This window comes from Sycon ciliatum, chromosome 11, assembly GCF_964019385.1.
Source record: "Sycon ciliatum chromosome 11, ocSycCili1.1, whole genome shotgun sequence".
NCBI classification, from domain to species: domain Eukaryota; kingdom Metazoa; phylum Porifera; class Calcarea; order Leucosolenida; family Sycettidae; genus Sycon; species Sycon ciliatum.
This window is the reverse complement of record NC_088653.1, coordinates 22,101,770-22,116,769: the sequence shown is the minus strand read 5'-3', so window position 1 is coordinate 22,116,769 and position 15,000 is coordinate 22,101,770. Positions and strand designations below refer to the sequence as shown.

Below are 15,000 nucleotides of genomic sequence, written 5' to 3'. Positions count from 1 at the left end.
ACTTGATTATAAGTCACACTGCATTATAAGTCGCACTGCATTATAAGTCGCACTTGGTTATAAGTCGCACTTGATTATCAGTCGCACTTGATTATCAGTCGCACTTGATTATCAGTCGCACTTGATTATCAGTCGCACTTGATTATAAGTCGCACTTGATTATAAGTCGCACTTGATTATAAGTCGCACTTGATTATAAGTCGCACTTGATAATAAGTCGCACTTGATTATAAGTCGCACTTGATTATCAGTCGCACTTGATTATCAGTCGCACTTGATTATCAGTCGCACTTCATTATCAGTCGCACTTCATTATCAGTCGCACTTGATTATAAGTTGCACTTGATTATAAGTCGCACTTGATTATAAGTTACACTTGATTATAAGTCGCACTTGATTATAAGTCACACTTGATTATAGGTCACACTTGATTATAAGTCACACTTGATTATAAGTCGCACTTGATTATAAGTCGCACTTGATTATAAGTCGCACTTGATTATAAGTCGCACTTGATTATAAGTCGCACTTGATTATAAGTCGCACTTGATTATAAGTCGCACTTGATTATAAGTCGCACTTCATTATCAGTCGCACTTGATTATCAGTCACACTTCATTATCAGTCGCACTTGATTATAAGTCGCACTTGATTATAAGTCGCACTTAATTATAAGTCGCACTTGATTATAAGTCAGACTTGATTATAAGTCTCACTTGATTATAAGTCACACTTGATTATAAGTAGGGCTCAAACGGTTAGTCCGATTAACCGGTTGCAGACCGGTTACGAAGAATGAACGGTTAACCGATAAAGATAACGGTTACACAGTAACTTTTCAGTCGCTTTTTCAAGCATCAGGTCGTTGCAAAGTGTGCACTTTCGCAGGCTGTCGCACGCGTACGCAATTTCTGGGCTGTCAACTAGGTCATAATCTGGTCTCTTGGTGGGAGAGTATGTATGAATGAGTATGCAAGAGAATGTACATGTGTGCGTTGTACTGAATAGGGTACATTATTTGAATGAGTTTAGTCAAATACAGGTCGTCCCTCGTTAATACATAATCTCTGGGACTTGACAAATGTTATGTATTAACGGGGTTATGTACTAAACGAAAGTGTACATAACTTGCTTGTGTACCAGTATTTTTCACCTTTTTCAACTTTTCTGAGTGTTTCTTGCTGCCATGACTAGGGAGCGAGATATTCTTGATCCCCTCGATATAACATAAAAATTATGTTATAACGGTCACAGTCAGCGAAGATTCTACAGTTGACATGATACATACCCAGCTGCACCTGTACAGCCACTCGGGGAAAAAACAGAGCTTTGTCGGTTTGTGATGTGCGCTCTGATTTCTGAGCTAATCGCATCCACAAGTAGAAACCAGAACACGATGTGCCTCCACTGGAAGGCCAAAAGACCAACAAAATTATGTACTATTGAGGTAGGTGGCTTGCGGGTACGGAGAAATGTTATGTACTAACGGGGTTTATGTACTAACGAATTATATACTAACCGACATAATTTGTATGGAAGTCATCACGTTTCGTCCGGGACTTGAGATTTCTTATGTACTAACGGGGTTTATGTACTAACCGGACTCGTATTAACGGGGGACGACCTGTATACGGTTAAAAAAGAGTCCGCAGGATTGCCGTGGCTTATAGGTTATAACCGGTTAACCGATCGTTAGCTTAGCAGTTAACCGTTAGGGGTAAAACCGTGACCGTTTGAGCCCTAATTATAAGTCACACTTGATTATAAGTCACACTTGATTATAAGTCACACTTGATTATAAGTCACTTGATTGTAAGTCGCGCTTGATTATAAGTTGCGCTTGATTATAAGTTGCGCTTGATTATAAGTCGCGCTTGAATATAAGTCGCGCTTGATTATAAGTCCCACTTGATTATAAATCACACTTGATTATAAGTCACACTTGATTATAAGTCGCACTTGATTATAAGTCACACTTGATTATAAGTCACACTTGATTATAAATCACACTTGATTATAAGTCCCACTTGATTATAAGTCACACTTGATTATAAATCACACTTGAATATAAATCACACTTGATTATAAGTCCCACTTGATTATAAGTCACACTTGATTATAAGTCACACTTGATTATAAGTCACACTTGATTATAAGTCACACTTGATTATAAATCACACTTGATTATAAGTCACACTTGATTATAAGTCACACTTGATTATAAGTCACACTTGATTATCAGTCGCACTTGATTATAAATCACACTTGATTATAAGTCACACTTGATTATAAGTCACACTTGATTATCAGTCGCACTTGATTATCAGTCGCACTTGATTATAAGTCGCACTTGATTATAAGCCACACTTGATCATAAGTCGTACTTGATTATAAGTCACACTTGATTATAAGTCACACTTGATTATAAGTCACACTTTTATAAGTCAGACTTGATTATAAGTTGCAACCCAGTTTTAGGTCTGAAACAAAATTAATTTTATCTATACATTCATATGAGTATGAATTCACACTGGATTGTAAGTCGCACCATCGCCTTCTTTGTTTTTCAAGTATACTGTTAAAAGGTGAGACTTGCATTTGGGAAAAATATGGTACGCGTGAAACAATGCGTTTGTGCGATTTTTTTGCTGGTTTTTTGGGCGTCATGCGTATGGAAACGCGGCGAAATGGAAGTTCCAACATGTTGGAATTTTCAGCGCGTCTCAGGGGCGTACCGGCGTACATGCCAGTCACTTTGACCGGCGGGGTCCAAAAATTAGTACTTGAAGGCGTCGCATGTGCTAAATACGACTCGGATCGCTGTTTTTTTTGTGAAAGCCTGAGCGCGCGTTTTGACACGCATGAACCGAAAGCGTGCCGCGTCCACGTGCCAGTTGGGAACACAGGTTTTAAAAGACCCCCAGACACACATGCCGTGCACACGTTGACACGCACACATGCCGTGCACACGTTGACACGCACACATGCCGTGCACACGTTGACACGCACACATGCCGTGCACACGTTGACACGCACACATGCCGTGCACACGTTGACACACACACATGCCGTGCACACGTTGACACGCACACACTAACACCAACACAAAGACACACACACATGCCGTGCACACGTTGACACGCACACACTAACACCAACACAAAGACACACACACATGCCGTGCACACGTTGACACGCACACACTAACACCAACACAAAGACATATACATGTATACGCTACTCACACAAAAGAAATTTAAATAAACTTCAACAATAGCATCACACACCTTGACCTTGACCTTGATCTTCCCCATTGCGTACGCAATGATAGCGAATGTCAGAAAGCTTAAGCGAGAACACGAGCTCAGATTTTGGCATGTCGTTTCAGGTCTCTGGGTGGACAAAATGGGCGTCACAGACAAAGAGAAGAGGATCAGGAGCGTGCCATGGCGGTGGAGTGCTACTCACAACTCGTCTCCAGCCGGGACGATCTTGGCAACTCTCAAGCCAGGTGGTCACGCCGAGGTCTGCCAGGTCAGTCGACACCGCATCTCGCCACCTCTTCTTCGGGCCGTGACGAGGATGGGGGGGGGGGGGGGGGGGGGGGGGTGGGCAGGCAGCTCGCCAGCAATTGTTTCGGTGCGCACGAGTCGTCCATCCTGCCGACATGACCTAGACATCACACACACACACACACACACACACACACACACACACACACACACACACACACACACACACACACACACACACACACACACACACACACACACACACACACACACACACACACACACACACACACACACACACACACACACACACACACACACACACACACACACACACATGTACAGTCGACCTACCCTTAGAACGATAACCTCTATAACGATATTACCCTTATAACGATATTTTTCTGCCAAACCAAATCACTCCATTGACTTGTGTATACAATGCCTTACCTCTATAACAATATTGCTATAACGATATTACCCCTATAACGATATAAAATGGGCTGACCAATCGACATTTTCCATTTTATAACAATATCTAGCAGGGAATATGTAGAGGCCACTATCCAGGTAGGGCAAGCTTCACTTGATAAGTCGCTGGGACATGACGAAATGCAGTGGGGGCACCAGTGGGCACCTTGCTGTGTACATAATGTGCATGTACATCAGTTTTTTATGCTACGAAGAGTGTAAAAAATGAACAGAATACATGCATTATGACGTATGTGTATGAAATGAACCAGTTACCCCTATAACAATATTACCCTTATAACAACATTTCTTGGTCTGACGCAAATATCGTTATAAGTGTAGGTCGACTGTAACCGTATACTCTCAGCACTCAAAGCACATACTTGTAGTTACATAAGTAGTTATCATTCGTTCATTGTCTCACAAGGAGAAGAAGAAGACCAAGGCAGTGCGAGTATGCGCACAGCTATCCATGCATTCCAGCTATGGTGTACTATTTATGTGTATACAAATTACGTGTCATAAAGTAGCCATGCTACACTATCCTCCTCCTACCAATAATTCACGCCCTCGTGAATAGAGAAAGAAAACAGAAACATAAAAAATAAAAAAAACTCAGGACATAGCAAAATCAGTAAACCGAGCAGGCAGTCCAGGATTGCGAGCGAGATGGGCTCTGACGACAGCGGACAACAAATAGGGTCATGGTCGAGGGCTTGCACAGTAAGCACCGTGAGGCATCAGACGCGAACCGAATGTTCCTTCTGATCCAACTGCATTAGCCGAGAACAAACGCATGCTACGACTAGTGCCAGAAACCTTCGGGAGGGCGAACAAATTTTCCACTCACCGCATTGTACCTGGGCAAAACCACTGTGAGGTCGACATACACAGCTTTGGCAGCAGCCAACTCAGTGGCGGAGAGGCCAGCTACTACAGGAGTTACGACATACACAGATGCCATTGCGGCAAGGGAACTGGCTTGCTCCGGCTTATCTGCAAAAGTCTCGAGATGGGATCGATGCGCCTCCGGCAACAAGGTACGTAACAGACCATCTTGACTCAAGTACTGCCGACCCGGCCGGTGAACAGCAGTGAAGCTATACTCCGAGAGTTGCTCCACCCACCGAGCTTTGCGACCGCGTGGTTCCTTAACGGACAACAACGCCGTGAGGGCAGTGTTATCGGTACAGGCAATGAAATTCCGACCGAGTAAATAGTGCCGGAACTGATTGGCAAAATGCACAAGGGCAAGTGTTTCCCGGTCTGACGCATCGTAGTTCCTCTCTACCTTCGTCAATACCCGGCTGCCAAAGGCAATGGGGTGTTCCTCGCCATCTTGAATTTGACTGAGGACAGCTCCAATGGCCACCTTGCTTGCATTACAAGGGCGTCGGAGGCGGTACGACTGGTTTGGCTCGAGCCGTACCACTTTTGGCTCCCGGTGGTCCACGCGGAACGTCCAAATCCGGTGTAAAAAAAATGAGGGGGGGGGGGGGGATCGAGTTTGTACATGACCACGCGTGATTGTGAGCGGGGCGCGATCCGTCACCGGTGCACCAGTCAGGTCACTGTTCCGTGTATTGCGTGACTAGGCTGTCGACTACGGAACTGCATGGCATGTATGTGTCATGACTCGTAGATCTTTGGAGACCCTCTGAGAGGGGTATTTTGAGTGTTTTTTGAAAAAAAAACCCGGGGCAAGTTTCCTTCGGACTCACTCTCACTGTCGAGCCGTACCACTTTCTACCTCCTTCCGACGCCCCTGCATTAGTATCTAGAACAAAGCTGTCAAACAAGACAGAAAAGTCAGGATATGCTAACACTGGGGCTTTGGTCAGTGACCGCTTCATAGACGTCAACACCGCATCACTACTCTTAGTCCGTGTAAAGCTGGCACCCTTGCCTGCTAATACATTCAGTGGAGTGGAGCGCTGAGCAAAACCACGGATGAGGCGGCGGTAAAACCCGGCGTACTCCAGAAACACCTGACACCTCGTACAGACTGGGGTACGGCCCACTTCACAATAGCCTCAACCCTGGTGGGATCCGGAGCCGAACCTTCAGCCGAAACTTCATAGCCAAGGAAGAGCACCTTCCGTTGGAAAAAAGAACATTTTTCCAAGTTTACCTTTAGTCCAGCAGTACGAACCCGGCCAAATACAGACTGCAGGATCTGGAGCTGTCCAATGAAGGTAGAGCTGGCATTCAATATACTGTTGAAGAATACTTGACAAAATGGATGGGTAGGCACACTACATAAACCATGAAGCACTGCTTCCATTACACGGTGGATCGTCGCTGGACCATTTCTACAGCCAGACACAATCAAGAAATCACACAAACCCAACAGTGTCGTAACGGCAGTCTTTGCCGTATGGTCCTCGTGCTTAGGAACCTGGCAATATCCTGGGCTGACGCTAAATCCAGGCAAGTGAACCATGAACAGCCAGAGAGTGAGTCCAATATGTCATCAACACGTGGGATAGGATACGCATCTGGCTCCGCAATACTGTTCAACTTACGGTAGTCGATACATAATCGGAGAGATCCGTCCCCCTTCATGGGAATGAGAACTATGGGCGACGCCCAGCGTCTAATGGACTCGGCGAGTATACCACGGGACAACAGATCATCTAGCAAAGCTTGCAAAGCGCGCGTAGGCTGTTTAACTGGCTGTACATCACCAGCACTACTACTACTTGGCAAAACATCACAAGGACCAAAATCACCCTCCTGCAAGAGAAACAAGTCATGATTCTCACGGAGAAGCTCTGTCAGTCTGTTCTTTTCAGGTATTGGCAGGTGATTCCGAGACTCAACATACGTACGGATTATCTCGGCACGTTTAGGGGATAACACAAACGGTTGCATATCCGCTAGGGCTCAAGCGGTTAGTCCGATTAACCGGTTGCAGACTGGTTAAGAAGAATTAACGGTTAACCGATAAAGATAAGGGTTAGGCCAAACTAAAGAAGGTGTGTGGTTCGACTCACCCGACCGACCGTACAATTTCAGCCCGACCGTAACTTTTTTTCGGCGGGCTGTCGTGTAGGCCTTGACAGATTATGCTAATATTTTCGTGAAATTATGCTTTTCGCATTGCTGAAAAAATTGCAGAATTATGCTATTTTTATGCTAAAAGTTATCATATTATGCCGCATTATGCTCATATATATGCTGCTAATGTATAAAGCGGGATTCACAGAAGCTTTTTTGCGATGCGACACGCGATGCGACGCGATCTGCGATGGATGCGTGCGATGCGAACTCGCGAAATACCATTCACAGAAGAAGTCAGCGATGCGACAAAGTTTTGCTGATTCGGGTACGTCACCATGATATTCGCGCGGTTTGACACAACTTGTAAAAATGTATAGGCAACTCTTGCACCTTTGTACAACTTTGCTGTAGAAAAGGTCAAAATCGTACACCAAATCGCTTGTCGCATCGCATCGCATCGCAAAAGTTGAGCCAAGCTCAACTTCTGCGATGGCCCAGTTGCGGCAGTTGCGTGGGCCGCGACATGGCTGCGATTTGGGGTTTTCCCGGTTTCGCGCCTGTCGCATCGCGTGTCGCATCACAAAAAAGCTTCTGTGAATCCCGCTTAATGGTTCTGTGCAAAATGCAAAATAACAGGGGAAGTTTTTTGTAGAGGGCGTTGTACTGTCGTGGCAAAAGTTCAAGGGGGTCAACGCACCGTCCGACCTAGCTACGACCATCACTGATTGTAGTGGACTGGACATGTTATCAAGGGAGTCGTAATCCTACGACTTTCTGGTGCATCTACTTGTACTTGTACTTGTTGTAGAACATGTACAACTGTATGAAATTTGATCCGAACAGGCAGATTATTCCAATTTTATGCGATTCGTATGCAATTTGCCTCGAATTATGCGATTATTCGATTTTGGTAGGAATTATGCGAAAAATTATGCTAGCATAATCTGTCAAGGCCTACTGTCGTGTGACTGACGTACGTGGACTGAACACGTCCACGTCTACGTGCTGTGCGGCGTGAGTCTGCGGACGCAGGCGGCTCCTTTTGGACTTGACTTGTAGTTGTACTGCAGTGCAGTGCAGTGAGTGGTACGACTGCTGCCTTGTGCTGGTAGTAGAGTCTACTCGATACGCGTATACAGTGTATTTACATGTACTAAAAAATATATTAAAAAAAAAAAATCCGCCCGCCCGCCCGTAAAAAAAATGTCCATGTTAGTCGAACCACACACCTTCTTTAGTTTGGCCTTACGCAGTAACTTTTCAGTCAATTTGTCAAGTATCAGGTCGTTGCAAAGTATGCACTTTCGCAGGCTGTTACACGCGTAGACCTACACAATTTCTGGGCTGTCAACTCGGTCATATCTGCAGTCTTGGTGTGAGAGTATGTATGAATGAGCATGCAAGAGAATGTACATGTGTGCGTTGTACTGAATAGGGTACATTTTTTTAAAGAGTATAGTCAAATATACGGTTAAAAAAGAGTCCGCAGGATTGCCGTGGCTTATAGGTTATAACCGTTAAACCGACCGTTAGCTTAGTGGTTAACCGTTAGGGGTAAAACCGTGACCGTTTGAGCCCTAATATCCGCAACAGATGAATCAGCAGGATCATCATCCTCTCCAATCAAGTTATCGGGTACAGGAGATAATTCTGCAATATCAACATCTTTAGCAATTTGTACCGGGTAGTCAGAGTGATTCTCCAACACAACTACCACACCGGACCTGCCAGGTCCAACCGTAACCACACTGGGGGTCACAGACACATCTGGAAACTTTAACAAGAATGAGTCCAGTGGAACAGCAACACAATCCAGTCACAGATGCCTCTTGCACCGACTTGCATGGGACCAGCACGACATGGTCGGCAGGCAGAGTTAATTTACTACAAACAGTAACACGAGAATAGTACGTGCCCGGGTCTTCCTCAGAATTACTATCACTACAGTAAGATCGGGCGCCGAAGAACACCTCGCCGAAGAACAACCAGGCTGGAAAACCGGCAAAATTTAAGAACAGTCCAGGCTAGAATTATCAGATTTAAGAACACTAGATCTACATTGTACGTAGATCTACATTGTACATGTATGGGAGGTGAGTACATGTCATGTACACGTGTAAACAGTAACTGCTACATGTACAGTCATTCCCATTTACAACACCCACTAGTTTAGAAGTACTACATTGCACTACATGTACATGTACATGTACATGTACATGACAAACGTCATGACGTCACTCGACTCGCCGCGCGCGTGTGAATAAGAACGGTCTGGCTAGAATCAAAAATTTAAGAACTTTCCTAGGCTGCGCTCGAGCCCCTGTGTTCTTCGGCGCCCGATCTTACTGTACTGCAAGAGTCAGATAGCGGTTCAGTGTCCGCCGCAACAACCGGACTGGGCTCTGAGTCTGATGGACCAACACTAGTAGCTTTCACTCCTAGCAGGACTGACAGATCATTTAAAGTTAGCGTGCCTTGAGGAATGTTCAATAATGCTCCATGGTCAAGCAAGAAATCAGATCCCAATGTCATATCACGGCGGATATCAGGAGACACTACAAATGTATGCAAGAATGAGCGCTCTCCAATGCAGCATTCAATATCCACAGCACCCAGAACCTGGAGTCCCTCACCTCATTAGCCGCACACAAACGGGGAGCAGCTTGCAAGGGCACATCACCATACGTGGACAAAAATGTTTGCTCATGCAACATAGAAACACAGAAACCAGAGTCAATTAACGCCGTTACACACTTGCCTTGAACATGGAGATCTAGCGTAGGGACTACAGACGATACAGCCTCGATACGTACTTCATCTGATGGCTCCTCGTCAACGACTGGGAGTTGTCCCACACCACCAGTCGTACTCAGTTTCCCGAGCGCCAAGGGTTGTGTGGGCAATCTACAGCAAAATGGCCCGGTTGTCCACAACCAAAACAAATCGGTGGTTCCACATGACCACCACGACCATACGAATGTCCACGACCACTGCTACTGCTATGAGGCTGATCAAATTCGAAACTATTAGTATTACTTGCTCCTGCAGACACTTGTGTTGGTTGAGCAACAATTTCCAAACAGCTGAGTCTCTTTTCGAGGTCTGTCAACCTGCGATCAAGTTTCTCGAGCGCTTGAGCTAGTTGATCACGCACTTCGGTGTCATTAGACTGGTGCAACTCTGATGCACTGGCATGTTCGTCAGACGATATCTTGAACGGACGAGGTCGAGGGGACCTGGTCTTCTTTCTGCCTTTGGACTTGCCCATCTCGATATCTCACTATCAATGGCCCAAGCTACACTAGCTGCGAGTTACAAACATTAAAATTTTGTAGTTCAAAAAACCTTTTGAAAAATGTTACAAAAAATGACCTACGCAAAACATTCTGGTTACGTCACACGGACGTATACACGTACACGTGCACTGGACATGACGTCATCAGTATACTTGCTAAGTATGCGGGGGGGGGGGGGTTTGAGATTCTAGTTTAGATCATTTTATGTGCAGCCTGATTAGAATGGGTCATGTGAATTTCAGTACACTTGCAAACACTACATATATTGTTACTAGTAAACAGTGCTCTCTTTGTCATTTACAACAACTGCTGCTGCTATTATGCAGTGTATGGCATGTCAGTCACTCAGTTGTTTTTTATAGTTTTTCAGTGTCTGCTGTTTTATTTTTGTTGCTAAAGTAATGCAGGGTTTATACAAACACTGACTGTTGTGTCATGGCTACAAGTGAGAAGATCTTCAACCCTGCTGAGTGCTCTGTGAATTTGCTGTGTGTGTGTGTGTGTGTGTGTGTGTGTGTGTGTGTGTGTGTGTATGTGCGTGCCAGCTAGTTCGGTTGGTGGGTACACTTATGCCAGATAGTGTTGGGTCTGTTGCCAACGGGCTCGGCTGTTAGAAGGTGTAATGTTGTACCTACCACCTTTGTTGGTTTCAGGGTTCATATACTTTCTATTTGAAGTATACATACCTGTTAACCATGGTCTGCTTCTGGCTAGATTAACTCTTGTGTAATCATGGTGCTAGTGAAGCTTATATCAGATCCACTCTGATTTAGCCACCCACACTAGAAGCAAGTATTACCTTCAAAGGGGGCAGGGGTAACTGCAGTTGGATCCCAGGACGGATACCCTGATGCCGTCAATCCTTTTTCTGCACCTTGTCCTCACCCACTTACTGAGGTGTGGTGAGCCCATAAGTGGGATCATTTTGAAGTCCACCCAGAGTTTTGGGGATCTCAGGAGGTGTCGGCCGTTGGGTGGTTCAATAGCCAATTGAGTCATCTTTCCAAGATTCCTTTTGAGTCCCTCTCCCCTCTCCCGGGGAGACCCACGTGACCAGTTTTGGCAGTGAGCAACAAGTACAAGTAAGTGTGTGTGTGTGTGTGTGTGTGTGTGTGTGTGTGTGTGTGTGTGTGTGTGTGTGTGTGTGTGTGTGTGTGTGTGTGTGTAGAAGGCCTATGATTCAGTGCCCAGGGGTGTCTGTGGCAGGTCCTCGGCCGTGCGGGAGTACCAGAAAAGCTTATCAACATCATCCGGTCGTTCCACGACCCCATGTCAGCATTGGTGCAGTTCAACAACATAATTATCAGACCCGTTCAGCATTGGCAATGGTCTTCGCCAGGGGTGCTCTATGGCGCCGGTCCTTTTAACTATCTTTATGTGAACCGTGATGACCCAGTGGCAACACCGCGTCAGGAGAGTTGACGGGGTTGGCTTCGAGCTCCGCTCAGCACACAGCAGCGATCTATACCGTAAACCCCGCCGTGACGACCAACACCATTGCCTAACAGATTCCCAGTTTGCTGACGACTCTTGTCTATTCGCTACGACTCGGTCTGGAGCGGGTTCAGCATTGTGCTGTCTTCACGAGGTGGCGTCGGGATTCGGCTTGATCATCAGCGCAACAAAGACTTAGTTTGTAGTTGTTGGCCCCGACATCACGCCTACTGACCGCGCTCCTCTCCAACTTGGTCAAGCGGAGGTAGAATGTGTACCGCACTTCAAATACCTCGGTTCTGTAGTGGACAGCGGTTGCCGTTCGTCCCCCGGGACATCGCCGCAAGGATTGCCCAAGCCTCCGGGGCTTGCGGTGCTCTTCGGAAGTCTGTATTCTCCAATCCACATCTGCTGATGCACACCAAGCGGTGCGTATTCAATGCTTGCGTTCTGTCCCTGCTGTTGTATGGCTCTGAGTGCTGGACGCCCCTTCAACATGACCTGCAGAAGCTCTCAACCTTCAGCATGAGGTGCATCCGATCCATCCTCGGGGTCTCTCGAAGCCGGATGTGGGACGAACACATCACCAACGAAGAGCTGCTGGTTCGCTGGGGAGACTCCGAGACGATTAAAGACAAGATTGCACATCGGCGGCTGGAGTGGTTGGGGCATGTGGCGCGGATGCCGGACAACCGCATCCCGAAACAGGTACTGTTTGGCTCCTTCTTGCAGCGTCGCCCAGCACATGGCCCACGCCGCAGATGGAAGGACTGTGCTGCCCGGGATCTACGTGCCCGTGGCGTGGAGGCATCATGGTATGATATTGCATGTGAGTCCCGCGCGGAGTGGCGCAGCACCTACCAAGAGCCTGACAATGCGCCTGAGCCTCCGCCCCGAGTGGTATGTACGGTATGCGGACGGGATTGTGCACGGAAAGGAGACATGGCTCGGCATAAGTGTCTGGAGGAGCGTGCACGACCTGTGTCTCAGCAGCGGGGCGCCAGTCAGTGCGGGCCGTGAGGACAGTGTTATCGGTACGGGCAATGAAATTCCGACCGAGTAAGTACTAAATAGTGCCGGAACTGATTGGCAAAATGCACAAGGGCAAGTGTTTCCCGGTCTGACGCATCGTAGTTCCTCTCTACCTTCGTCAATACCCGGCTGCCAAAGGCAATGGGGTGTTCCTCGCCATGTTGAATTTGACTGAGGACAGCTCCAATGGCCACCATGTTTGCATTAGTATCTAGAACAAAGCTGTCAGACGAGACAGAAAAGTCAGGATATGCTAACACTGGGGCTGTGGTCAGTGACCGCTTCATAGACGTCAATGCGGCATCACTACTCTTTGTCCACGTAAAGCTGGCACCCTTGCCTGCTAATACATTCAGTGGAGTGGAGCGCTGAGCAAAACCACGGATGAAGCGGCGGTAAAACCCGGCGTACTCCAGAAACACCTGTACACCTCGTACAGACTGGGGTACGGCCCACTTCACAATAGCCTCAACCCTGGTGGGATCCGGAGCCAAACCTTCAGCCGAAACTTCATGGCCAAGGAAGAGCACCTTCCGTTGGAAAAAAGAACATTTTTCCAAGTTTAACTTTAGTCCAGCAGTACGAACCCGGCCAAATACAGACTGCAGGATCTGGAGCTGTCCAGTGAAGGTAGAGCTGGCATTCAATACACTGTTGAAGAATCCTTGACAGAATGGCTGGGTAGGCACACTACATAAACCATGAAGCACCGCTTCCATTACATGGTGGAACGTCACTGGACCATTTCTACAGCCAGACATAACCAAGAAATCACACAAACCCAACAGTGTCTTAACGGCAGTCTTTGCCGTATGGTCCTCGTGCTTAGGAACCTGCCAATATCCTGACGCTAAATCCAGGCAAGTGAACCATGAACAGCCAGAGAGTGAGTCCAATATGTCATCAACACGTGGGATAGGATACGCATCTGGCTCCACAATACTGTTCAACTTACGGTAGTCGATACATAATCGGAGAGATCCGTCCTTCATGGGAATGAGAACTATGGGCGACGCCCAGGGTCTAACGGACTCGGTGAGTATACAACGGGACAACAGATCATCCAGCAAAGCTTGCAAAGCGCGCGTAGGCCGCTTAACTGGCTGTACATCACCAGTACTACTACTATGTGGCAAAACATCACAAGAACCAAAATCACCCTCCTGCAAGAGAAACAAGTCATGATTCTGACGGAGAAGCTCTGTCAGTCTCTTCTTTTCAGGTATTGGCAGGTTCCGAGACTCAACATACGTACGTGCTATCCCCTGAACGTACGGCACGTTCAGGGGATAGCACAACCGGTTGCATATCCGCTAGGGCTCAAACGAAACATTTTCCAAGTTTACCTTTAGTTCACCAGTACGAACCCGGCCAAATACAGACTGCAGGATCTGGAGCTGTCCAGTGAAGGTAGAGCTGGTATTCAATACACTGTTGAAGAATCCTTGACAGTATGGCTGGGTAGGCACACCACATAAACCATGAAGCACCGCTTCCATTACACGGTGGAACGTCGCTGGACCATTCCTACAGCCAGAGTGAGACACAATCAAGAAATCACACAAACCCAACGGTGTCGTAACGGCAGTCTTTGCCGTATGGTCCTCGTGCTTAGGAACCTGCCAATATCCTGACGCTAAATCCAGGCAAGTGAACCATGACCAGCCAGAGAGTGAGTCCAATAATGTCATCAACACGTGGGATAGGATACGCGGCATCTGGCTCCGCAATACTGTTCAACTTACGGTAGTCGATACATAATCGGAGAGATCCGTCCCCCTTCATGGGAATGAGAACTATGGGCGACGCCCAGCGTCTAATGGACTCGGTGACGGTGAGTATACCACGGCACAACAGATCATCTAGCAAAGCTTACAAAGCGCGCGTAGGCTGCTTAACTGGCTGTACATCACCAGCACTGCTACTACTTGGCAAAACATCACAAGGACCAAAATCACCCTCCTGCAAGAGAAACAAGCCATGATTCTCACGGAGAAGCTCTGTCAGTCTGTTCTTTTCAGGTATTGGCAGGTGATTCCGAGACTCAACATACGTACGGATTATCTCGGCACGTTCAGGGGATAACACAAACGGTTGCATATCCGCTAGGGCTCCAGCGGTTAGTCCGATTAACCGGTTGCAGACCGGTTACGAAGAATTACCGGTTAACCAATAAAGATAAGGGTTACGCAGTAACTTTTCAGTTAATTGTTTCAAGTATCAGGTCGTTGCAAAGTATGCACTTTCGCAGG

At 46.8% G+C, this 15,000-nt stretch overlaps 1 protein-coding gene across 2 annotated transcripts in view; it reads right to left on the bottom strand.

Annotated features, from left to right (window-relative positions):
• LOC135827546 (uncharacterized) overlaps nt 1-15,000 on the bottom strand; it is a 138,668-nt gene that overhangs the window by 9,754 nt on the left and 113,914 nt on the right. For both annotated transcript variants that reach the window (XR_010555491.1, XM_065340025.1), the window contains exon 1: nt 3,288-3,853. Coding sequence is in view for 1 of the 2 variants with exons in the window: in XM_065340025.1 (XP_065196097.1) it covers nt 3,288-3,378 (91 nt within the window). In the remaining variant the exon portion in view is untranslated. Of the gene's footprint in view, nt 1-3,287 lie in introns of those variants that run through there.